The sequence below is a fragment of the Falco rusticolus genome, chromosome W (assembly GCF_015220075.1).
Source record: "Falco rusticolus isolate bFalRus1 chromosome W, bFalRus1.pri, whole genome shotgun sequence".
Lineage (NCBI taxonomy): Eukaryota > Metazoa > Chordata > Aves > Falconiformes > Falconidae > Falco > Falco rusticolus.
The window spans coordinates 5,769,562-5,795,173 of NC_051209.1; the positions used below are offsets into that span (position 1 = coordinate 5,769,562).

The following is a 25,612-nucleotide window of genomic DNA, read 5'->3' on the forward strand; positions in this document are numbered from 1 at the left end:
AACAGAAATTTGGATGAAAATCTTGGTAAAGCTCATAATGTGAGAAATGCATTCTTTTGGCATTGACTCTAGTGCTTTTGCACCTGCTGTCCTGGATAGTTGAGAGGGTCTGCAAGGTAAGTTTAATTTCCATGGCTCAAGCTGTCCTGGACAAATGCAGAGACATGTGAAGGTTCAGTGTGAAACTTGGTTTGGTTCCTCTGCTTTGTCAAGAGGTAAACCCTGCTCTCACTTCTTCCTAAACATCCCAGTGACTGCAAAGGTGAACACTGGAGCGCAATGGGCCAGCATTCCAGGGAACCATGCTCCTGAAGCCTGTGCCCTGGCAAGGCTGCACTGCTGCTCTCTTCCCAAGCATTGGCATGTACCCACATGGAACGAAACTTGCACTATGTCTCTGAAATGAGGTTGCCCTTGTGAAGAAACCACTGCGAACAGCCAGCACTTACTATTTCCTTTCTGATCACTAATTCTCTATTTTGCTATGGTAAAATCTTAGTGCCAGGTTGTAACTGCATGTTGGGAACGTAAGGAATCACTTTGCACATGTTGTAACCGTGGGGCCACAGATGCAGTGCTGAGGGCAGTAAGGATGATTTTTGTCTAGGCAGAAGACACAGAGAAACACAAATGAAATAAGTTAATGCCTTCTGGCAGATGATGCTCAATCCCATTCTTCAGTAGAGGGCTAGGGAAGCAAGGTAAAGATTACAGACTGGTGATGCTTGACTCTGTATGCTGGAAATCAACTACAGCACCAAAGAGACAGTGTTACCGAAATCTTGGAATGAAAAACTTATCGACACCAATGTGATGTAGATAAGCAGACACTTCTTTATTAACGGCCGGGTGCGTGAGCGAGTCCTCTCACGATCAACGCACGCCAGGTCCCAAAATCAGACACATATATAAAACTTATTCATACATATTCATTAAGTATTCATGCATAACCATGATATTTCCCGTAAATCATTAACATATTCTCCTCCTATATCCGATTCTGCGCAGTAGAGCTTAGAAAGGTCCAGAAATGGGTCTGGGGTACGATTTGGGTAGGTGGTATATGAGTCGGTGGTCGCGATCTCCCCCTGCCGGAATTACCTTTTACTAAAGTTCACGATTTCTTGGCGGGTAACTACAAGCTGTTCCAGTCGACTCTCCCCAGTTCCCATTAATCTCATATTCTGACATTTCAATACACTTCTACATACAGAAGACTGGTCAGATACAAAGAAACCTTTCAAACCCTAAATTATTACCTAAGTTTTAACAATGGTTCTAGCCCCTTCTTCTAGCCTTGGTACAGGATGTACAGAAGATCTCATAGCAGCTTTTACTGTGCAACTATAAGTTTCATTTAAAATATTTCTTATCCTTCTATATTTTAATTTTATAAAATTATTTTATAAAATCAATTAATCAAATAAAGTCAATCAATCTTAACTTATTAACAAATTGATAACAACAGCGTTAGTGGTTTGACAGTTCACTGAGCAGGCAATAAGCCATCTGATAATGGAGCATCAAGCTGGAAATAAAAGTCCACAAGGCTTGGTCAGACAACTGTTACCCAGTCCAGCTCCCCAGTGAGTGTGCAGTAAGCGATGTAAAGCCCATAGTACAGAGCCTCTTCCCCCCTCTATGTTAATACAGAGAGGCAGGCATTATAATTGGACTGCCTTCAGCCAGCATGAATATGTGAAGGTGCTTTTTTTTCTCTTTCTCTGAGAGAGAAAGGGACCAAGATCTGACAGGCTGGGAGGGAAGGGGTCTGCCTTGCTGCCTTAGATGTAAGATGTACCTAAGTACATGTAGTGCATTACAGTAGCTGTTCTGAACACAGTTCGACCCTGAGACAAGGTTTCAGGAAGCAGCATCTGGCTTAGAGTGAGGGTCCCCCTCCTCTGCCACGCAGGGAACCCCCTTGGAGATGCAGAGGTCACAGGGCTTTGTGTAGGACCCTGCAACTCCCACAGCAAACCCCAGGAAGTGTTTCAGAAGTCTCTTTACCTTAATAAACAGGGTAAAATGCCACTAGCTAAGAACTTATTTGATCTGAAGGCTACTGCCAAGCTCAAATCACTCCCACTGAGGGTTAGGAGACTGCTTGCTGAATGTTGCTGTGCTGTAAATTTGATCTCCTGTTTCTCCTGGGCCTCCCGTGTTGAGAGGCTCATGGAAGCTGTAAATATTGTAGCCCTGTAGCTCCAGCGCTGACAGATCACTGCTTCAGGGCAAATGTTCTTGACACTGTGGAGTTTACCTTAGTACAGGGGTGGTAAGTAACCTGAGCAGCAATTGCTTCAGAGCTCTGATTTCCAGCTCATTTAAGTCAATTTAAAGACTCATCACATTTGATTAGCTTTGGATCACTCTTCAAGTGTGGACATGTTCTCAAATGCTTTAAACAGTATTTCAAGTTGATGGTTTATGGGAATGCATAGCTGGTACTAAAGCCACGCTGGGCCAAAGGGCTGAATGTCGACAATGCAGTGTGCTGGCACAGCTCCTGGGAAAGAGGGAGTTCACATCACCCTGCAAGTCAGATCTGGCACTCTAGCAGCAGCTGCGAAATGTTACCCATCAAAAAAAGGCCATTCAAATGGTGGGGTTTCGCTCTGGCAGCCAAATGCTGAGTGTCTTGCTCCTCCTAGGCTGTCACAGCAAGCCCTGTTGCTGTGTGCCTGTCAAGTTACCTGTGCATGCTTTGGATACTTCAGTGGGGTGCCACTGGTAACTGGCTAATGCACAGTGATGCTGCTCTTCCTTCAAAATAGTTGGTTTGGAGGGAAAAAAAAAGTGTGGCCCTGTGAAATCTATCTTTCTGGTCAGAAAGCCAGTGTTAAGAGATACCCAGAGAACTGAGCACGTGCTAATTTTTCCCTCACACCCACAAGACAGGCTATAGGGCATGTAGGGTTGGTCTGCTTATGGGGGAGTTGTTTTAAGACTGACAGTCCTCTGCCTGAAGCTATCTCCTTTCACTCCATCCAAGCATTCCCTTGGTCTTTGCAAACTCCCTGAAGAGACGTTATCCTAACAAATGGCAAGCAAAGTCTCTGAGTCATTCTCGCTGGCCTGAGCTCTGTCTCGGTTGTTAATTGGGGTTTCAACCCAGCTCTGAATACTTGCAGCAGTGTGTAATCACCAAATTGTGATCTCTGGTTTTAAAGCACAACAAAAAAACCAAAACGATGTAATTTTTGTACTTCACCGTGATTCTCCAGGAATCCCCAGATGTCAAGCCACTTTATTTTTTCTTTTTGTCTGCAAAACAGGTATTCATCAAATAAATCTGTTGTTCACTGGTTTTGTTCATAATTTATTTTGAGCTTGCTGTAGTAGTATTATTGTCAGTTATTTACATTTTTTAAAAGTTTAATAAAGGCAAAGATGATTACAGAAAAGATGGGTGATTCAAAAATTCTCTCACTGTCTTTTACCGATGCTTCAATGCTGCCATAACATTTCTGTGAGGACTAAAATTTGATGATCAATTTTCTCTGCCCTCCCAGCATCATGCCTTTTCTACTAATCTCCCACAAATATTTGCACATTACTGTTTTCTTAACATAAATATTGGCAGAAAGAAAATATAAAAGTCTTGAATGATGAAAAACACCTCCTCAATTTTAAGTTCAGTCCAAGTATTCAGCATCAATTGTTTGCACTTTCATGCAACCAGCTAAAAAAACCACCACCATATGACTTATTTGAGCAACTACAAACGACAAATCAACACAGTTCAATAACAACTACCAGAAAAACAATGAAAACTGCTCACAACTTGAGGTTTATGTTTTCTAAATGACCAATAATCCACTAATTAGGACAGATGGTTGAGGATACTGGACAATAGATGCCTTAGGATATCATAATCTACTAGTACATTGTCCACAAGGTGAGAAAGGCTAGATCAGTGGCATTCATCACGCATGAGGCACGAAACGTGACTGCTTTACACAATAAAATCTGTTGGCTATTCCTGCGTCACACCTTCACTAACATGTGCTTTCCCAGGGTATTTTGTGTGTATTGTACACACATACATACAAAAAATAATTACATGGAAGCACTTTCCAGTAATTAGAAAGGAATGTGTTCCCACAAGCCAGACTTGGGGCATTATTCCCTCCTGCTCCATGCAGAGGTAATGCAGTTCCTGCTGCCCCTTCCACCAGAAGCCAACAGACCCTGCAGACCCTCTCCTGTGCACGCCCCTCCTGCAGGGCTGCAATGAGTCACTCAGATCACCAGCTTCTCAATGCTTAAAGTACTTGTTTCATCCTCTTCATTTGAGCCGAAATACCCGGGGAGGTCGATCATCTGCTGCTCTGCCTCTGTTAAGCCAAAAGTAGTATTGTCATAAAAGGCAAACTCAGGGTCCAAGGGGAAGCTCTGGCACTTGTCCCTTTGGTACTGGGCAGGGCTAATGCCTGGGCCTCTCTGGGAATTATCCTTGCCAGTCGAGCCCGCTTCCTTCCGCCACGCACCTCTGGGATTAGGTGAAGGGCCCCTCTTACTACGGCTGAGCTCGGGCTTATCAGCTGCCTTCTCCTGACCAGCAGGCTGGCGGTCAGTGATCAGGTCCAGCTTCTTCACCGGGGGACCTGCCCTGTGGTGGCCCTTTGTGCCATGGCCCTGTGGTTCGCACCCCAGCACAGTGCTGTGGGGCTGATCCAGCTTTTCACACGTGTGATTGGTGTTCCTCGATTTTGGCCACGTCCTGTCCTCCAAACCCTGGTCCCACATTCTGGTTCTGGAGTTGTAGAGGGGAGTCTGTCAGGGGGTGAGGGTGGACATACTTCTCTCTCTGAAAGGCCTGGCCTTTTTGGTTTCATGGAAACTGGCTGTTCTTCTAAACTGCGGGTTTCTGTGACAGCCCCTCTCGGGTAAGTCCCCTCTGTTATCCTGGTGCTTGAAATGAGCTCTTCTTACCAAGGTCTGAGTAGGGCTCATGGCAGGATTGGCCTGTGAGAACAGAAAATCCAGTCTAGGGTGAGAGCTTTCCCCCAGGAATTTGGGCTGACTGGCTGGCTGGTCCAGAAATGGAGTTTTGATCCTAAATTTGTTTGCCACTGCCTCCTCTTGGTTCTCCCCACTCAGGGGAAGCATCGTGGTAGCACCAACAACCATGTCCCTGAGGGGATTCTGAGAGACATGATACACCTTAGTGGTCTCAGTCAGCCCTTTCTTCTTCATCTCTTTCAGCTGCTGCTGTGCCAGGCGGTAGCTGAAAATCGGAGGGATTATTTTTTGTGTGTTTGGCTGAAAGTTTTCGCTTCCAGAGGCATCATCTTCTTGGGCAAATTGGAGGCTTCACCTGTAGGTCAGAGGAATGTTAACAGGGGCATCCCCTCCTTCGGCAAAGCTGTCCCGCTGCTTGTTGCCTTGGCAAATGTTCTCCTCATCAGGGTTTTTCCGGAAGCTGGGGGAATGGACAGAGTTTCAGCAGACAGCAGTGCTGCACTTCTGAGCTCTACAGAGCTTCCTCCAGAGGGTGATGAGAACAGTGGCAAAGATGATGAACAAGCATAGGGAGATACCTGTGACTGTGACTATATTATTTGCTTTCTGGTCCTCTCCTGGCTGGACAGAAGGTGGAGTGGGAGGCCTGATAGCTGTAACAAAGAGCACACATGTCTGTCAGAGTTGCACTGCCATCAGCACTTTGGTATTTTAGGATGAATACGTTACTGCAAAGAAAAAATAACAGATTAATACAGTACAGGAAGCTGTCCAACTGCCATTAAAATTTGCTCATTGGAGATGACTTACTACCAATGACTTCAAACTGGCAGGAACAGATCTACTTACTTTAAACCAAGGCTCCCATGGACCTTTTCAATGTAATCTTTACTTTTTCCTGTTCTGCCATTTCCTTAAGGCACTCCTAAATACGTGTAAAATGGGATAACACTATTTGTCCTCCTTTACGAAGTACATTAAGATCTCTGGTGAAAGATGCCGTAAAAGGGGAAAAAATAACCTGACCCACATTAGTACTTCAGGTACCACTTTAGACTTATTTTTAGGATAGCTTAAGCGGGTGTGAGATTTGCAGTGAGTTTGAAGAGCAGAGAGACAGCACTAGCATGGGCAGTGTATCTTTTCTAAGCAGTCCTCTGAGGATGATTCTTCCACTGCTGCCTGGTGTCACAGCCCCAGAGGCTGAAACCTTCCCCCACTACAGCAAGCTCCCAACTGAGAAGGCCACTGCTCTCATGCCCCTGGCATTCTAGTATTGACACTCTTCTGTTGTGGACTGGAGATGGGCCTTCAAAGAGGGAAGAATATCCTGCAAAACTCCTTCACTAAGGGAGTGGTCAGTCACCGGAACAGGCTCCCCAGGGAAGCAGTCACCGCACCAAACCTGTCAGAGTTCAAGGAGCATCTGGAAGATGCTCTCAGTCATGTGGTTTAATTTTAGGTAGTCCTGCGAGGAACAGGGAGTTGGACTCGATGATCCTTATGGGTCCCTTCCAACTTGAGATATTATATGATTCTAATCTATAATGTGAACATCTCAGAGCTTTCCACATCCCTATTTAAACCTCTTACCTGCCCATTGCACCTCATTATAGAAGGCTGAACCAATGAGAGATTAATAATTCTTTTTGTGGATGAGGTCTCTAGCATTTCAGATGCAACCCTGAGCAGAATATAGCACAGTGGAAAGTGGATGATTTGGTGCAGTAGCTAATTTTAGTGTGTGTTAGCACTCCCCAGTTTCTTGTGGCCAAACGTCAGCTGTCAGGCCACAAAAATGCCGTCAGAGGATGAAGCTGCTCAGTTGTAGTTGACAAGAGCTGGCCACAAAGCCTTCCATCAGAGTGATAGACAGTCTGTTGTAAAACTTGGGAGGTGCTCCTGCCAGCACCACAGTGACTGTCCAGGCATAGGAAATGTGTCTGCAGAATAACAAGAAGGAGACACCATGTACTTCCCATAATTCAGAATAATACTCATTCCACAGCAAGCTGGTAGCATGGCTATTAGTTGTGCAGGATGCACAAATGCACTGATGAACACAGACCAGAAGGTCTCAGGCTGCTATGACAACAGACATGCAGGGTGCTGTGCTGGGCAGGAGATCTGTTTCTTTGACTCAGGACTACCCAACAGTCCCAAGCCCTCTGAAAAATCCTGCCATTGGGTTAACTCTGACCTTCATGTCACTCTGAGAGCTTGACATCAGCTTAAAGAACAAGACCACCACCTGCTGAGTCCTTTTTGGAGTGTCTAAAACTTGCATTCAGCCCAATGCCACCACGCCAGAGCATGGAACACTGCTGTTGTGGGGCCTGAGCAGGGAGTGAACATGCTGACCTCAGGGAAGAAGGCAGGACCAGCATTTGCTCTGTTCAGTACCACCACAGCGGAGCAATCCCTTCATTGCTCATCCTTCTCTCAGTCCTGTTTGCTCACAGTTATTTTCTAAAGACTCCATTTTCTATCTGTAATGCAGATACTGTGCTGTATTGTTTGGAGTAGAAAGCTAACAGCTAGGGAATGGTGAGGTTTGAAACAGGACTTAGTTGCATAGATTTGCCACTCTCTCCTTCTCATCTACCTCTGCCCCTAGGCTGTGTGCTGGTTTCATTTATTCAGCCATTTGCTCCATCTGCTGGACTAATGACTGCAAACAGTTATGCTGAAAAAAAAGCTTGCCTGCTTCAGAAAGGTGCAGTCAGGGGGTGGGGAAGAGTGACACTCCCAGCTTGAGATCAGGCAGCAGATGAACACTGTAATATCACGGTGTCAAGTCACTTCTCAAGCACCCTAGGATTCAATGAGATGAAATCATGTAGGTGATTCTGTAAAGAAAGCTGCCTGACATGGGAGCAGGAGTATTAGAAACCACGTGCAAGAGAGAAGCGAGGCAATTCCTCCAGATGATCCCAGGGCAATGGGTGCAGATGCAGGCCTCCTGTGCATCTGTGTTTTCTATATATAAACCCTCTTTATCAACCCATAGACCTCGCTAGAATTTGAAGATTGTCCAGACCTGCTGAGTACTGTTAGGCTGTATCTCTAACCAGGCTGGCACAGGATGGCTGATCTCTCTGGAAACCACCGTATGCATTATACAGTTGTGCACCTGCATAGAAAGAGTGACACCTCCGAGAAGCACCAGAGTCCTGTCACTTCTGTGCATGTAAAGCAGGGTGTATGCACAAACCACGTGTCCAGCACATGCTCCACATGCATGGAATATCCTCTGGCGAGCTCTCTGCACTGGGACTGCTCTCAGAGCTCCAGAGGAGTGGGGTGAAATTGCCCAGCAAGGAGCCAAGCCAAATACTGTCCTTACAAACATACCCCTCCAGCAGGTAACAGGAGGCACGGAATAGCACAGCTCAGTATCAGCTTTAGAAAAATACCAACAACCCCACTGCATTTTGCTGGTGGCATTACTGCCCACAGCATTCTGACTGCTCAGCATAGAGAAGACAACCAGACCTAGAGCAGGGAATTAGTTTTAAGCTGGGGCCCTAAACATTTGACTTGTTCCTCCCTGCTTACACTTGCAGCATTACAATATAAGCAAACCCACATGGCCAGCATTTTCTAGTCATTAAAAACATCAGACAGTTTAACAACAAGCTGTTTAAACATCCCAAGTGCTGCACAAACACTGACAAAGTGCAATATCTGGCTTGATAGAATACAATTTTTAATATTTTCCCTTCACCTGACCTTTTGTTCAACACAACCCACTTCTTAGAGTGCTCCCAATACATTTCAGTCCTGCCTGTATACTTCTGAGGTCTTCATTCAACAAACACCCTAAAGCTGGTTCAAGCCAACATCTCCATTTAAAAAGTCGTCCTGTGGCCTTCCTGCTCCAGCTACACATTCTCCCCCTCTCCTGTCCTTCCCTTTTCAGTGTCCATGTGAGAAACAACCTCCCTACTTTCCCAAACTGTCAGTTCTTTAGGTGGCTGCATTCCAGTTCTCCATACAGCACTTTTGCCAGCACAAGAAAGTTCACGGAAGCAGCCAAAACAAGGGGTGAGGCATTGCTCACTTTGCAATAGCTTAAAATATCTGTTAAATTACATCCTGAGAGCTTAGGAGCTTGCACAGTCACTGGGCACCTTCCCTTCCCCATCCCTGTCCCCTGTGGCACCTGTGGGACAGAAGGCATTGATTGGAGCTTGTAGATGAGCCAGTTTCTGAGCAGATGGACCTCTGGGGCCCCTTGGCCCTGCTGTAGCAGCTCTCCAGTTCCAGAGACGGCACCCTCCTTTCCAGCAGGGAGTTTGCAAGAAGTGAAAGTTTAGCATGGACTAAGTACCAGCACCCTGTTAAAAGGGGCCACTTCTGCCCCTTATGATGGCTGCAATCACTCAGCTATGGGGCTGGCACAGCCTCATCCAGCCTCACCACGGCCATGTGGCTACTGTAACCCCCTCTCGCCTTACAGGATGCTCAAGTCTCTTGTATCTGTACCCACTGGCCACCCACCGGCACTGGCCAGTCTGCCCTGTCACTGGCCCACAGTAGTGGCAGGCTGGAGCAGGGGGAGACCTGGCACTGCCACCTCAAAACTCCCAGAATGGGAACCTCACTGTGGGTCTCAGCTGGAACCAGCCCTCTTTTAATAGGTTTCCACTGCCTGGGGTCTTTGGCTTTCAGTACTGAACATGTTCTGCTAGCCCCAGGATCTCTCCTTCAGCCCTTCTCTGCTCCCTGGCCATGCTGGAGATTTTAAACCCCTTCCATAGCACCCACAGGATTCAGAAATCTTCTTACACCTTGGAGCCCTATCTCCAGCTGTCCTACAAACACATGTAGGCTCCCACCCTACTCCATCAACTACAGGAATGTGACACCCCCCCAAAATCAATATGACTGAAGGAGAAATCAGATACTTCCATTTTACAAAGCCCTTCTGGTAACAGGCCCTTTGCTTTTTCCAGGGGAGACATGCAACCACAGGGAAGAGGACAGCAGAGCTACGTACACAAACACTCCTCCAGTGAACACAAGGAAGTCTCCCTCGGTGATCCAGCACAGCCTGGTTTTGCCGGCGAGGAGGTGAGGCACTCTCTGGAGCGCTCCTGGACACCGTCCCCACAGGTGACACTGCAGGGGCTCCAGGGCTGCCATGGGCTCCACGTTTCTGCAAATACATAAGCTCACAGCAATAAGGAATGCATCTGCCTCCTTACCTTTAAAGACACAGCCATTTGCCTTCTCTTATTTGAGAAAACCAGCAATAAATAACCTAACAATCCAAACAGCAACCCCAAAAGAGCAAGCAGCATCCAGGGACCTGCTCCTGTTCCCATCAAGAGTCTGGGGCAAAGCTTCCACTGTTTTCCTTTTTTCACTCCAGTGCCAACCAGCAACACAGCAGTCGGTCAACTGGCAGGCAGGTTCTGCCTGGAACAGCAAATGGAAATTAATCCACAGATCTTTGGAATGGGTTAGTAATTTATATATTCATCTAATTCCTGCCTGACAAATAGTGCTTTTACAGCAGGATAACTTCATTGACTAAAGTGTAGTTACTCCTGATTTATATGATTGTGAAAGGAGGATGAGCCTACAAGGTCTAATGAAACGGCAATACTGGTTTTTTTCTTTATTATCTTCTCAGCCACACAAACATGTTATTGAATCACTCATTTGACAGCTTACAGGCCCCTATTGCTTATGGTTAGACGATTAACTCAAGATAAAATTTTGCAGGTTCATTTATTTATTTTAAGTGGAGGCAGACTCAAGTTCTAATACTACCTCAAACATTATCATTTTTTAATGTTTAATGAAATCCCCCTTTTGCTTAGACAACATCCTCATCCGGTGTTCAACACTCAAACTTTACAGCAGCAAAAACCCAAGAGGGATAAAGGGACCATTCCTGCCCATATCTGGTCCACTGAAGCAGGACCACAAATTTAAATTCCAAACTAATGCATGAGTCCAGGTGTAATCTTAAAGGACAAAACCCTGGGGACTCTCCTATGGGTCAGTTGACTTGGTGGCCTGGTTTTGAAATGTGCCAGGAAGAAAAACAATAGACCACTTAACTCAATTTCACCACTCACAGCTAAAGTGGAAAAACAACTAATTAAAAAAAAAAAAAAAAAGAGAAGTAGATTAGGTTTGTTAAAGTTTGCTCTTTTAAATAATTTATGGTGCTGCCACTGCCAACACAGGTCATGATCTTTAATTTTATGATACAGTTGCTTTGTTGCTAGCACGCCCCTGAGCTCCTGGGCAGTGACCAAGTTACCATATCAAAGGACTAGACAGTGTGCATTGATTTATGTTATCTTTGCTGTTATGTTCTTGTTCATTGTTACTATTTTAAAAAATAATTTTTAATTTTTGTCTAACAAAAATTAAATACATCTGTGTTTCAATGAACATGAAATTTTAACTGGTTTGGGCCCTGTCCTATGAATTTTTGTGCGCACGCCGGTAGGAATAACGTTACCACAAGCAGCGTAACAGAACCAGCGGGGTTGGTCTCCTGCGTGCAGGTACTCAACTGCATTGCAGGATGGGGCCCAGAGGGTTTGAGCTTACACTTGTGCTGTCAGCCAAGGCTGTAAAGCGTGTGTGGGCACATACTCACGCACATCTGTGTGCATGCACGTTTGAGTATGTCTGCCTTGCCTAATGCAGAGTAGAAATGGGCATGGCAAGATGCCCTGGTGGTGCTGTGGTTGTAAAGCCCACACAACACCAAGTGACCTCTCCGGCTATTTGCCACTGACTCCACAATACTGTGACATCCATGATCCCAGGCTGTCTTTCACTTTGTGCTCTTCGTGCACCTCTCTGCTTTCGCCCCTCTGTTTCTGGAGCTGGAGAGCTGCTACAGCTGGGGTGAGGAGCCCAGAGGCAGGCTGAGCTTTTGCAATCCTCCTCCAGTTTGCAGCTGTGTCAGTTCCCAGTAAAGCGCAAAATGGAGCAAGATTGGATGGTGCGTGGTCTCAGGAGGAAAAGGAGTCAGAGGATGCCAAGGGAAGCTTGTTGGGGTAAGGATCTCTCAAAGGTATGACCCTGGACAGTTGCAACATCACATCAGCTAGCAAGCAGAGCTATTAGCAAGGGCAGGAAGGAAAAAAGGCCATAATTTAGTCAAGGACTCACTGATCCATCCTCCAAAATTACTCCAAAATGACTTCACGGTTATCACAGTATTTGGGGATCTCACAACACTTTTCTTCATATCAGTATCATGAAAGACTCCAGCAGTGTTCCTCATCACTGGCAGAAGGAGGTAGCCCAGCTGGAGAAGCACCTACCTCCTCACAGACTACTTTATGTGAGCAGCTTGATGAGTCTCTACCATATTTTCAGTGTGTGAGCTAGCTCGTTTCCTTCTCTCCACACTCCCTGTTCATTTAAAATTCTGTTAACTATAGTGAGATATAGACCCAGATCCTGAAAGGTTCCAGTTGCCTCCGGTATTAACACTGGTGATAGTGAAGGGTGCTCAGCAGCCTCTGCATTGATGCCTGTGGGCTTCAACGTACAAGAACATTTAGGATGAGTAATTTTCTAACTTTGACGTCAAACGTATGATGTGCCCATTGCTCCAGGGCACTTTTCACTGACTTCAGCTTCAGCTGAGGGCACAGAGTTCCTTAGCAAAAACACTTGGCATCCATAGCTTTGGGGCTAAGAATATGCACCTTAGGCAGCAGGAGAGCAGGAAATGCTCCAGCTCCCACGAACGACGGGAGATTTAAACTCCTGCAACTTGTTCTGCAACCTCCTGCAATTACCAGAATGTAAAAGAAAATGAAGCATAGTTTATTCTCCCCCAAGGAAATGAAATGATTAACCTTCATTTAAGACAAAACAGATCCAAAGCGCTAGGGGAAAACCCAGAAGGTACACACTGCAAACTAGCCCTAATAAGTGTGATTTTTTTCACATACAATTGAGGATTCAATTATCAACGTGAAGACATCTAACTGATGAGTTAGTCTGAAATAGCTGACAGTTGGCAGATCTGCCAGCATGAAAGATAAATGCGATTAACTGTGTTAATTGTTGCTCTGCATAAATATCTCCCCTCAAATTTCTGTGTTCATAAGACTTTGAGCATGTAGTGCTATCCAACGGCACAGCCAGCAAGGGTTGCTGAGAGCATCATCCTTACAGCACATGATAGTCCTAAGCACTTCAACAAGACCAGTGATACAGGACAAAATCACTAATTATTTACAGGCTCATGTAAATGCCTACACTAGCCTGGGGGATTGCAGGATATTTGTGGAAGCTGAGATAGTTTTTAGGTCCTGAGCCTGGGCGCACACACATTGTATTGGTCTTTGGATAAGGCCTGGGCAAACACTCTTCTCAGCTATTCCGTGTTTCTCTCTTCCCATGGAAATGAAGCCTGGGTGCACTGAAACGGTGGCATGCTCCCACAGGTTACTAATTTGGACAACGAAAGGACGAGGATCTCTTTAAAAGACAAAAACCTGGATTCCACCTGGGCAAATTACAGACATCTTTAAGAATCATGGCGGCACAGCCTAAAAATTTTTTTCAGAAGCCAAGAGCTATCCCAGTGAGTCCATAACACTCGATTTATTCCTAAAACGCTGAGGGTGTGGAGATGAAGTATTCACTGACACAGGAGAAGCTGATGGGGTACAAACCAGCCCTAGCATACCCGCATCCCCTGCATCTGCCTGTTTCTAAATAAATGCAAACCAGATACAGATTCAGGCAACAGAGCTAATTAGTTCCCAGAGTTTCCTACAGATAGGCAGGTCTGATTCATACAATCTTATTCAGGGAGTGAGAATTTGATGGAAGCTGTGTATCTCTGCCTGACCCCTAGATACTCCGCTTACTCTCCTCCTCCCTTACTGACCACTTTTCCCTTCAGAAGGTCTTCTCCTGCCTTCCTCTTTGCTGGCAACAGCTGCACTTCTTACATCTTGCTGACCCCTCAATAGCTTTTTTTGACAGTTAGCAAAAGACAGATGAAAAAAATTAATCTCTGCTGTCGGCAAGTGCAAGAAACTACTGGGAGTCACACAGAAGTTGAAACTGGTCTCAGGAGTGTAACTAAGAACTGTAAAAGAAAGTTAATTAACACTGGAAATATGAATAAAAATTTCTATGGGCATATTACTGATTCATTTTATCAGTCTCATCCCTAATGTTTCACGTGGGATACAGGCTAGGACATGGGACATCCTTCTAAGGAGTGCATAAGTCTCACTGCTGGGGACACTTAAATTCCAGATGAACAAAGCACAGGATAAAGCATTGAAAAGAATGAGCCTGCAATGCGTCTGTTGCTGGGTAAGATGATCTAACAGAGTTTCCTACCTCAGACATTCAAATAATCCAGTGAAACAGGGAAAAAATTAGCTACATGAATCTCTAAGTCACCTGTGTGAAACAATATCCCACCGAGACGAATGAAATGATTCACATCTCACTGTTATTTTTTCACAGGTTCTCCAATTGGAGTCTAAAGAAAGCTGCACAAGTGCTAGCTCACAGATGTATTCCCCACCTTTAAGAGACATAGTCACAGTCTTAGGTAGTACAAGGTTGTTGCAACTCATTTTGAAGCTGCTGCCCTGGGCTGGAAAAGCTGCTGCCCTGGCCTGCTCAAGGCCACTGGGAGCCTTCTTCCTACCCTAGACACAAGCCAGATTCCTGTTCCACAGGCTGTACTAAACCTGGCTGGGATGAGGAGTAAAGGGCACGACTGACAAAAGGTCAGGAATACAACTGATGCCTGACCTATGGAAAATGGGTGTGACAAAATAATCATATTTTATCTCATCCTCTGTGGTTTGGATAAAGATAATTTTAATGATTTAGGAGCTTTGATCTTTTACAAGACAATATCTCTGCTTCATAACAATAGAGCATACGCTAAATGAAGTAAGAACTGGCTGAGTGACAGATTTGATACGCAATTGTCGACAGAAAACCATCACTGAGTGGGAATGCATTTGGAGACATTCCAAAGGGATTAGTATAAGGCTCAGTGCTGTACAGTGCTCGCCTAGTTGACATCAAAATAAATATAAAACCATTACTGAGAAAATATGTCACTCTTGTGATGACAAAAATAGACAGTGCAGTTGTATGGAGCAATGTGGGGTACGTGCTAAGTTAGAATAACTCAAGCAAAGTAGATCATAAATCGGCAAAATGCAAAATGTAAGAAGAAGGAATACTAATTGTACCTGCAGGAGGGTAGATTACATACTGAAAGGTCATACACAAAAACAGCTCAAGATGAGTTTACAGGGTAAAATTTACGGCAAAATTAGCTAATGCAATCGGTGGAATGAAAGCAGAGGTAGGGATAAGGAGAGTGCTACTGCTCAAGCAGCATCAGTGAGGAGGACATCTGAACACAGCACCCAAAGCTGGTACTCCTGTTAAATAAAAAGGATTGTTTAAAATAATGGAAATGGAGCCAAAGAGAGACAGAAAATTAATCAAATCCTGAAGAAAATGCCTTCCAATTAAAGACTCAATCTTTTCAGTTTATTAGGAAGAACACTGAGATAATCTGGAAGGACTGAGATGATCTGGGTGTGCAAATGCCTTCGAGGGGGGTGGGAGACTGGATAGGAAACAGCTGTCTCCTCTAGCAGAGAGCAGCAGAGTAAGAGCCAGTCACTAGAGGATGAAGCTAGATGAGCTTTAGTTATGAAACACACAGTTTCCTTTTTTAAAAAAAAATAAGTCAGAATGCAGTATTAAAAGAAATTATCGGAAAGGTCTCTGTTTTGTGCTGCCTTCAACAGAAGACTAGATAACTCTCTGGAGGATAAGCAGCAGAAAAATGCAAAGACTAGCTGTGGGGCTCAGCACCAGGGTAACTGGATGACAAGTGATGGCCCATGCTGCACAGGAGCCCAGGCTAGAGGCTTATCAGCTCTCCTTCCCTTAAACTGAGTGAGTTCAGGAAGCCCAAAGCAGAAAATCAGTGACTTGAGGAGAGGTGTCTGTTGTGCAGCGGCTGCGCATTTTGCACTAACAGCTATCGGGGTCTGGGTCCACGCAGGCCATCTCTCAGTGCCCTGCAGCAGGGTGAGAGGGCTCAGGAGAACTTTCCCAAGCAGCCAGGAGGCAGATGGCCATCACAGGTGGTTCAGCTCTCTCTGCCTGTCATGGCTTCAGGCTGATGTGCCCCTCCCAGCACGCCCTGCTCCTTTCAAACGCTACCTGCAGGCTTTGAAGTCTCGCAGATACAGGCACAAAGTCAGATGTGCTGCAGTCTAATTAATTTCAGGCTGACATTTTATTTACGGCTACGCGGTGTGGTTTCGCTTTCATCGGCTTTGTAGATTTGACACTTCTAACTTGGCAGCTATTGACTTAACTCTGTTCTTCGCAGGCATAGCCTGATTCTTTTGACTGTGGTTGTAAGGGTGGTGCAACTGGGGAGCCCAAGGAAACAAAGCAGATTGCAGGGATTCATCGTTTAAGGTGGATCTCATCAATTAAAACAGTTAAACATTGGGCACTGAAACATCTATGTCATATCCTAGGTATTCATCTGTCAGGGTAATTATCTAGATCATATCAGTGTAACATACCACCCAAGCACAGAGAAAGAGTTAGAATTCTATCTTCCTTTTTCCTTGAGAATTATCTCCGTTACAAAAACAATATGCTTTCATTTTTAGATAGACTTTCTTATGCCAAAGGAAGAAAGAGAGTGCCAACAGAGAACGCAGACGGGAAGTTAAGATGAAGAGAAGAACTATGTGCCCAGGTTGGTATGTGGTGAAAATAAAGGTCATTTTTAGTACAGAGTATTAATTAAACAGCTAACAGTTTTAGAATTTATGAAATAGTGCAAAGCTAGACCAAGCTAGGAACCTAATTAAGGTAGGCTGTGTCTGGACTGTGTGCTATGGAGCATGTCCTACAGTTCTGGTCTCCTGATGATCCCACTTAGCTGCCCGTGAAGCGCAATGACCGTTTTTTAGCTTGAGTTCCTGCACTTCCTTTTCAGGGAGACCAGGGCGGGGAGGTGTTGAAAACAGTGCACATCTCAAACCTTTCAACCCAAGCTCTTTGAAGTGTGCAGATGGGAAAGACTAATTCATGACCTATAGACACAAGCCTGCTCCAAATGACAGAATTTACTTTTCCATTCCAGGGTGTAGGCAACACAGGCTAACCCAACCCAACCCCAATCCCCTCGTGCACATACTGCCCATCCCGCACTGTGGTTGCCTTCCACAAATGAGGGATGAGGACATTTGGCTCATCTGCTTCTTCTGCCATGCTACTGTGATTTGTAGACTCTGCCAAACCAAGGACTGCCACCTCTGGAGCTACAGCTGCATAAGATGTATAGATATTAATGGAATGTATAAATACTCCTTAAGCAGGGCTGAGGAATGGGCTCAAGCTCTGTCTTGTTATCGTACTTAACTGTGACCACTCCTTAACCATGATCATTCATACTCCTGGACATGGTTTTGGCTTCTGCTAACTAGCACTCTCCCAGACTATATGGACCATGGACTGGTAGTTTGTATGATTCTAATCTTTCCTGGAAGGAAAAGTTTAGCTATATGAATGTGACCCATGATCTGCCAGGTGGTCTCATGGGTCAGAAAATGCATGCTGGCCTATTTTAGGCAGCAGAGACATGTCTTGAAAGGCTGGCTGAAAAAAACAGCAAGCTGTCCAAGTGACACGGTGTCTTTTGGTATGGCCAAACCCTGATTCATCTCACCAAAATTTTGTGTATCTAATAGGTAGGACTCTAAACAGCAAATGGGCTAGAGAAAAAGACACGCAAGTGAGGATTCAGCCCATATATCTTCTATACCCATGAATCACCCTTGTAAGATCCCCATCTCTCTTGACTAAAAAGCCAGACAACTACTTAATGTTGGACTTTTGGCTTTTAGACACCTAGATGCAGGTAAGACTAATGCTACCTTTAGTGTCTCCAATGGGCCAGATCTACTGCAGTATCTTCTTACCTCACTGAGCAGGCCAAGTTTCAGTTTTACCCAGACTAGATAGGTACATCAGTCAGAAAGCCCCAGATGGTTTTGATTGGTACTTCATGTTAACTTAGTGCAGTTTTAAGCCACCAAGTGGCATTTGTTACCAAATGTCCTTGTGTATGCCTCTATGTAACAGTCTACTCCACCTTGTTCCCAACTGCATATGACATCACAACTATTTTGTCTGGTGTAGGAGACCCAAAAAGTAGCTATTCAATAGGGGACACCACAATCAAACCTATTTATCATTACCCACATTGGCTGGAAAGAGTGCTGAAAGAGGACAAACGTCTGTACAAACCCATATTCCTTTGGATCATCATACACTCCGTAACTCTTGTTGGGAAATGGCTTTGGTTTGAGAAATTAAAGAGGACAAAGCAGTACTTGTTCTTCCCCACATCAAACAAAGTGCAGTTAAATTCTGTCCTGTTGTCTCCTGGGTGAAGGGCATTTTCATACAGCCAAGTTGTTCGTTGGCTGGGATGCTTGACAGCCTCTTTATAGACGACAATTTTTCCACTGATAGAAGTGCACGGTGGAGAGACTATGAAGACCTGAACCAAAGTCTTGCATGTTGTTTCTGGTGCCACAACCAGTCTGTATCCAAATTTGTGGAGGAGATCTATGGGTCCTATGGAGGAAATGATGGAATGTGTTTCTAACGATTTCAGTAACACCGTGATATATGTTTCTTGACCAACAGGCGGGCAATCAAACTCTATCCACTGGGACCTGGAGAGCAGGATTCTTTTGCTAGTTCTAATGCCCAGAGTGTCGTCAGAGCTTACTCTTCTGAATTCATAAAGTGTGCTAGTAAATATCACATCCAGTGAAACCACTGTCTCGTTCATGGCACACAACTGCTCATTTGTAAAAATTCCAACCTGAATGGAGCTCCCAAGCACCTCTGAACTCCTGTTCAAATCAATGTGAAATACAGGCCATTCCACATGGAGGGCAGACATGCTTCTTCTGCTCCACTGGGCAGCACTGCTGTTGTTGCTGGGAGAGACCATTCTGAACAAGAAGTCCCTGGCACTCTTAAAATGGAAACACTCAAATTCTACCCTTCCGTGGGACTGATTTGCTGGAAGTTGTTTTCTTGCAATTATCTCGTTGGTGCTGGCATCCAGCAACAGGACGGACAGATGCTCTGCTGTCACATTACCACCACTATAGTACTGATATTCCACAGATACTGTGTCATTGCTGAAGGCTACATGACCTGGGCGATCCAACATGAGATACTCCACTTCGCCGAGAACTGCAAGGAAAACAGTTTCACAACAGTATTAAGAGCCAAAGAGACAACTGATTGTTTATCTACCTTATGGAAGAAACCAAGGATTTATAAAGTGGATATTTAAGAAGTGGATCTCAAGCTTTTTAAAGTGAATCAGTTCACAAAAAATAGGTCCTAGCTATAGCAATTAAAGCTCACAACCTCCCCTTTGCACAGGGACATGGTTTGCAGCAGCAAAAAGCCCACTGCAGTAACATGTTCAGGAAGGTTAAAAACAAGGTTTAAAAAAAACCCCACACAAATGACCCAAAACATTCACAGAAAATCTCAAACTTCTCAACTTCTTTCACTTACAGTTTCTTTAAATCCACTTCACAGTGGCCAGCTGATGTTCCACTTACTTTAGCTATAATTGAGTAAAAAAAGCACAGTAGTTTCTTAATAGAGAAACATGAAAAATGTCCCCCAAATTAAATAAAATAGGAAGTCTGCATGATGCTTTTTGAAGCCTCTTCTCTTGCTCTGTCTTATGAATCTTTCATTTTGCTCGTTTGCATCACAGAGACACTTGAGTGAAAGAGCTGAAAATAACAGTGATGGTGACTGCAGCACTTTTCTTGTCTCAGATGTGGTGCAACATGTCTAAATGACATAATTTCATTACAAATGGCCCAGTCTTTTTAAATGTACTTCTTGCATGACCATGTTTGTGCAAGTTGCCAAATTATCCTGAGACGTGTTATAACTAGCGGGGATAGATGATATCTAAAGCAATGGATTGGGAAGATCACATTTCCGTTCTCAGCTCAGCTAGCTTTTCTGCATTGCTTGAAACTTAAGAATTTAAAACATAGAAAGGTTATCTAAAAAATGGGAGCTACATACATCTATTCCAGATACAGAATGCACTGTGAGACGTCTTTATGTAATTAATTGTCTGGGAAAAGGCTTCTGAGTCTTGGATGATGCTACAGAAGCATAAAACTTCAGTTAAAGCAATCCTTTCATAAGTAGTATCAACTAACAATACTTTGACTTGTTAAATCTGTTACATATGTCTTAAGATTACCTCAAAGAATGCTTTGCTGGAAAAACACTGCAACTGCCAAGGCAAGCACTCAGCAGTCAGGAGTAGCAGGACTCATCTCACATAATATTAGACGCCTACCACTCTCAGCTTCTATTTGAGTTAGTCGCCTTGGATTCACTTTCTTGTCAGCAGGGAAAATTTTCAGGAAGAAATTCATCTGACCAGCTACAGACATTTACATCAGTGCGGTGCAGTGTGCACTAGAAGAGCCTATTACCCTCCACCAGCTATAACACATCCTCAAAAAAACCGGCTCCAACCACATCCATGCAGTCCGAATGAAGGTGGCACGCACAGCCTTACACATACAAATCATGCATATACTCTTACATATACGTACTATAACTTTCATTTGCATTTCCATAAGACACTGCTTTATTTGGCAGATGGATGGTGCTCATTACCAGAGGGCTCTTTTCCTCTCATTCTTCTATGGGTGGTCCCATGCATTATTGACTGCACACCATCCAAAATCCACCCTGATAACACAGATATATTCATTTCCCGCATGTACTCTTCTGTTGTGCTCTTACCGCAGTATATTAGCACATTAGAAATATTAGTAAGTTTATCCTCCCAATATCCCTGGAAGATGAGAGGATGACTATTTGTGTTTACTGTCTTAGGAACAAAGCACAAGCACAGAGGTGAAAAGTGTCAAGTATCAACTAGCTGCGGGTGCCCCTAAGAAACCCAAGACCTGATTTTAAATACAATGGTCCTTCAGACATCCAAAGCAGGATCCCATTGATCCCAGCTGTGGTGAGCACATGGCACTCCAGGAAACCTGATCTCAACTCGGACACTCAGAGAGCAGGAAACAGATCCTGCATGCCTGTTAAAAATGGCTCTCCATGAACTGTCCAGCAACACGTTCTCCTTGCTCTTCATGTTTTGGTTCTGTCATCTGTGCCTGCCCATATTTTCCAGTCCTACTGCCAATATCTCTTGGGTACTATCCTAACTCCATTACCATTGTTCTCCAAATTCCTGCCTTTGTCTCTTTGCCTTATAGCTCTTGTACCTTCTCCTGCTCCTTGGGCCTGCAATGAACTCCAGCAAGTTCCTACTTTTCTCACTCACTGCTAGCATGACAGCAGAGAGCACAGGACAAGAACTCTAGTGCCCAGTATTACAAACGTGGAACATGGGGGAACTCTGCTGCCCTGGGCTGAAGCATGCACAATATTGCGTGGGGCTGGCAAGAAGAACCAGCAGGAGCTGGGGCATGCTTAACCCTTCAGAGAACTTCATTACCGTCATCTGCAAGGACTTAGATCTGGACCAAGTCTGGGCAATTCTTCACGACAGCAGAAAGCATGTCCCAGGCCACCGCGAGCACTCTAACATGAAGTTCCCACAGCTGTGTGAAGAGTTTCCCAGGGAAATGGTTGCAAGTTGCTGAGCTTTTGTTTCTTTGAACATGGGCAAAATGATGTATTTCTCTACAAAGGAATTGGCTAGATTCAACTTAGCTGAAACATTATAAGGGAAAAAGGAATCAGACCACAGCAAAAGTCCAGCACGAAAAATTTCAGCTTCAAGCTTTGAACTTACAGCAAAAACATTAAAGTGACAGTAATGAAAAACATTGATGTTTGTACCTACTGTTCTACTATCTTTGCTCTGTCTTGACTCTTGCACTATTTTTTATTTGGAATGGCTCAGACAAGAAGTACCACTGTGTATGTGTGTGGGAGGACTGGAGAGAGGCCAGGGGACTGACATCTAGCTCCCATCAACCTTAATGCAGATCATTTGGGAAGTGAGGAAAGTGGGAATTACTGGAGGATGCTGTTATAGCACTGCAGAGCTCTGGCTGGTACACCCCAGTTCACAGCATCCTTTCCCCCATCTTTGGTTAATAACACAAGAACTTTGCACTCATGGACAGCCCACACAGCAGCTTTTTACGATGCTCCAAAATGCTCCAGTCAGAAGTGGCCAGCTTCTGCCACAAGCTCCTTCAGCTGCCCTCCAGCCTATTGTGTGTGCATGACTGTGTCCATACACCAAAACTTGGTCCCAAGTTGTTTGGACAGCCAGTCAGGGCAGCTTTCAATGCATTCGTATATTTTTGGTTGCCGTTACAATGGTCTCCCATTGAAAGGAGCCTGGCTGTGGCACCAACAACCTGCCAGAGGAGTCTTTGCAAGAACTCACTCTTAGAAAGATCAAAAGAAAAATCCTTGTTTTCAATGAAGAGTGAGAAGAATTATTTGAGGCTGCTGTTCTGATATTTATTTGTTTCTTACTGTGTTTAAGCCAACTTGGGTTGTGTTGTTGGCTTGTCAGCCACCAGTAACACAGAGCTAAGAAAAACAAACACATCAGAAAAAACTAATAAGAAACAAGAATAATGTTTTGTTGTATGTTAGGGCATTTTTTTAGCATTACAATAATTTTCCAGATCATACTGGATGATTAAAAAAATTAGTCTTGGTCTGAAACAGAGAAGTATATGAGTAAAATAATCATCTAAAAACTAGGTACACATAGGATACTCAAAGATGTGTATACGCAGAATTGCTTGGAAGTAATCTTCTGAATTACGGTCTGCCTTTTAACTAGAAATAAGGCAAAAGATGATGCACCTAAAGTTTGCAGTAGGGATTTAGCTCTTTAACTGTACCTTGTAATTATTGTGCCACACTCTATAAAGTTCAGGAATAATAGCTTTTACCTCTGAGTCAACTAGTTGTGAATGCCTGCAGGACTAGCTCACCAAGAACCAGTGGACAATGCAATCATTCACCTCACTTCGTGGGTTAAGCAAATTTAATACTTACCTTCACTGTGTTCTCCACTCAGTGCAGTGTTCCTAACTTGGCTAATTAACTTTGTCTTATTAAAAGAAGAAACAGTACTAAAAGCCATAGCCAAGTATTGCTACCCCTACTGGAATTAAATTAATCTAAAAGATGGCAATTCTAGGTTCTTTACACATTCTAGTGATCCCTTGTTCTAGAGCGGAGACAGAGGCATGAGTAGCGTCCTTAAGTATTCAGTCATTACCCATGATCAGATTGTTCTCACTTACACAAGGAGAGAAAACTGCATACACTTTTGGTCCACTTCTCTCCTTTGTAAGACATCTTCAGCTGTTTGGTGTGTGAACTACGTGCTACCACAGCTCATTCTGTAAAGGGGGACTAAACAATCCTTTTTCCATTTTTTCCATGCTGTAGACATTTCAGCAGTGTGGGGCTTAATCCTTTAGCGTGGTTTGACAATATACTGCAGCTGTCAGAACACCACCTACTTTTATATTAGGAATGTAATTTTCAAAAACAATTTAGGAATTAGGAGTCCCATTTTCAAAATTTCTAATTCACTGTGCAATAAGGAATTAATACTCTTTGTGAACCTGCTTCCTACTTAGTACATTCTTGGAAGAGAGAAGACAACATGCATAGGATGCCCCTCAGCTTGTAAACATCTTACAGTTGTCTCACTTGAACTTAAGATGTCTAACCTCCCTCCTTGGCAGCTGATGGTGAGAAGGCGGCGCTTTTTCACTCCACCCATCTCAGACTTCAGATGGGTTAGAGCTGCTTTCAGTATGTGCTGATCTGTGTGTGAACTACTCAAACAAGACTGATTGACTAGATGCCTAATTTTACATTACTAAAATTGAATGAGTATGAATACCATCCTTTGGCTTCTTATACATTCAGAGAAAAGAACACCTCTGTTCTTAAAGGTTCTCTAAGTGGCAGCTTAGGTCTATCAGATGGGGGCTCACTCAGTCAGAGGAGAGGAGGTTGCCTGTACTGTAGATGCTTACATCACAGCCAACCATCATAGGTTCCTTTTATAGTTAACGGAAAGAAACAGGTAGTTGTACGGCACATACATCCTGGTACAGATACCTAAAACAGGACTGTCTTCCAAGATGCTCATTAAATATTATGAAATACGAGTCTTACAAGACAGCAGAGTTCCAGTCACTGCTTCAAACACAACTGGAAAGGATCCTGGCACTCTGATCTAAAGGGACAGTTTATGCAAACTGTATTTTCCACCTAAATATTGCACAAGATCTGAACTGTCTTCTGTGTTTATCAGTGGTGTCTTCTGCGGCACCTGATTTCAACAGATCACCTGGAAACGGCACCATCCAAAATCGCCTTGTGAATACACATTTCACAGTTTTCCCTTGATAGCTCTAATACTCACCGTAGTCACAGAGCACTACCAGCAATAGATTTGAAAAAACTTTCAACATCTGTTTCATTCTGACCAGTGAGATCCCAGGTTCTTTTACTCCTCACGTCCTTCTTCAGCTCCAAAGTGCAGGCACGTTTTCCCAAGAATGCCTGAAAATTAAAAAGTTACAGCTGTGTTGACTTTGCTTCATAAAATATGAGAAGGAAGACATCTCACTAATAAGTAAAAAAAATCCCACCCCAAACACTATTAATCAACACTTTTCTCCACTTTATTTAAAAATTACTAATACTGTATCAATGGACCTGAATAAGCACAACTACAATTCACTGGACAATAAATTTTCCCTCCTGAAATGTCAGCTCCTGAACCAGAACAAAGAAGACAGGCCACAACAATTTACCTTTGCACCACAGCAACTGCTGCTGTGCACATCTTATATTAAGATAAAGACTCGTGATAGCAAAATAACAAGTATTTTATACAAAATGTAACTCTGATCCAGCACATACTGATAGTGGAGATGTATTGCTGCTGCAAAATTCACATCACTTACTGTCAACTACTTTCAAGCATGAAACTGACTCAGCAGAAAACTACCATTTTGGTTCTCAAACTGCCCTGTTATTCAGGTCTAGTAATATATTCAGTTACCTTACTAGATTTATAAAAGATCTATAACTGCCTTTTTTGTCATTCCAACTGCTCAGATCAAGGAAAAAGTGGAAGTTAGCACTTTCTCCATCATTTTTTAAGTTTACGTACTCTGCAGCCTCAGTTAAGCCAACAAAAAATAGAGCTCCTTTTGGCAACTTTCACAATTTTATGTCCATGTGTTTTAAACTAGTCTTTATGAGGCTTGTAACAATCACATAAAACAGGTTGGAAGCACAACGATAGCAGCAAAACCAAGTTTGCTTCAGACACAGAAATAGGGGAGAATCTCTAAAAAGATACAATCTAGCTCAAGGGAACCATTCTCAAAATATAAGGAGTGCTCTTTCGTATTGCATGGAGTGCCAGCAAGTCAGTCTTACTGTGCTCACCATCACACAAACATGCAAGAAACTTCTTGTTCCATAAAGTTTACAACCTAATTTTACGTGAGAAATC

General features: G+C 43.9%; 1 protein-coding gene across 1 annotated transcript; it reads right to left on the reverse strand.

Moving 5' to 3' along the window:
• Positions 1 to 4,245: 4,245 nt before the first annotated feature.
• Positions 4,246 to 24,644, reverse strand: LOC119140843 (thrombospondin type-1 domain-containing protein 1-like). Its single transcript, XM_037372479.1, is given in 4 exon segments — positions 4,246 to 5,621; positions 9,971 to 10,129; positions 18,295 to 19,260; positions 24,509 to 24,644. Coding segments are annotated over 4 exon segments (2,559 nt in total). The 5' UTR covers positions 24,567 to 24,644.
• Positions 24,645 to 25,612: the final 968 nt, after the last annotated feature.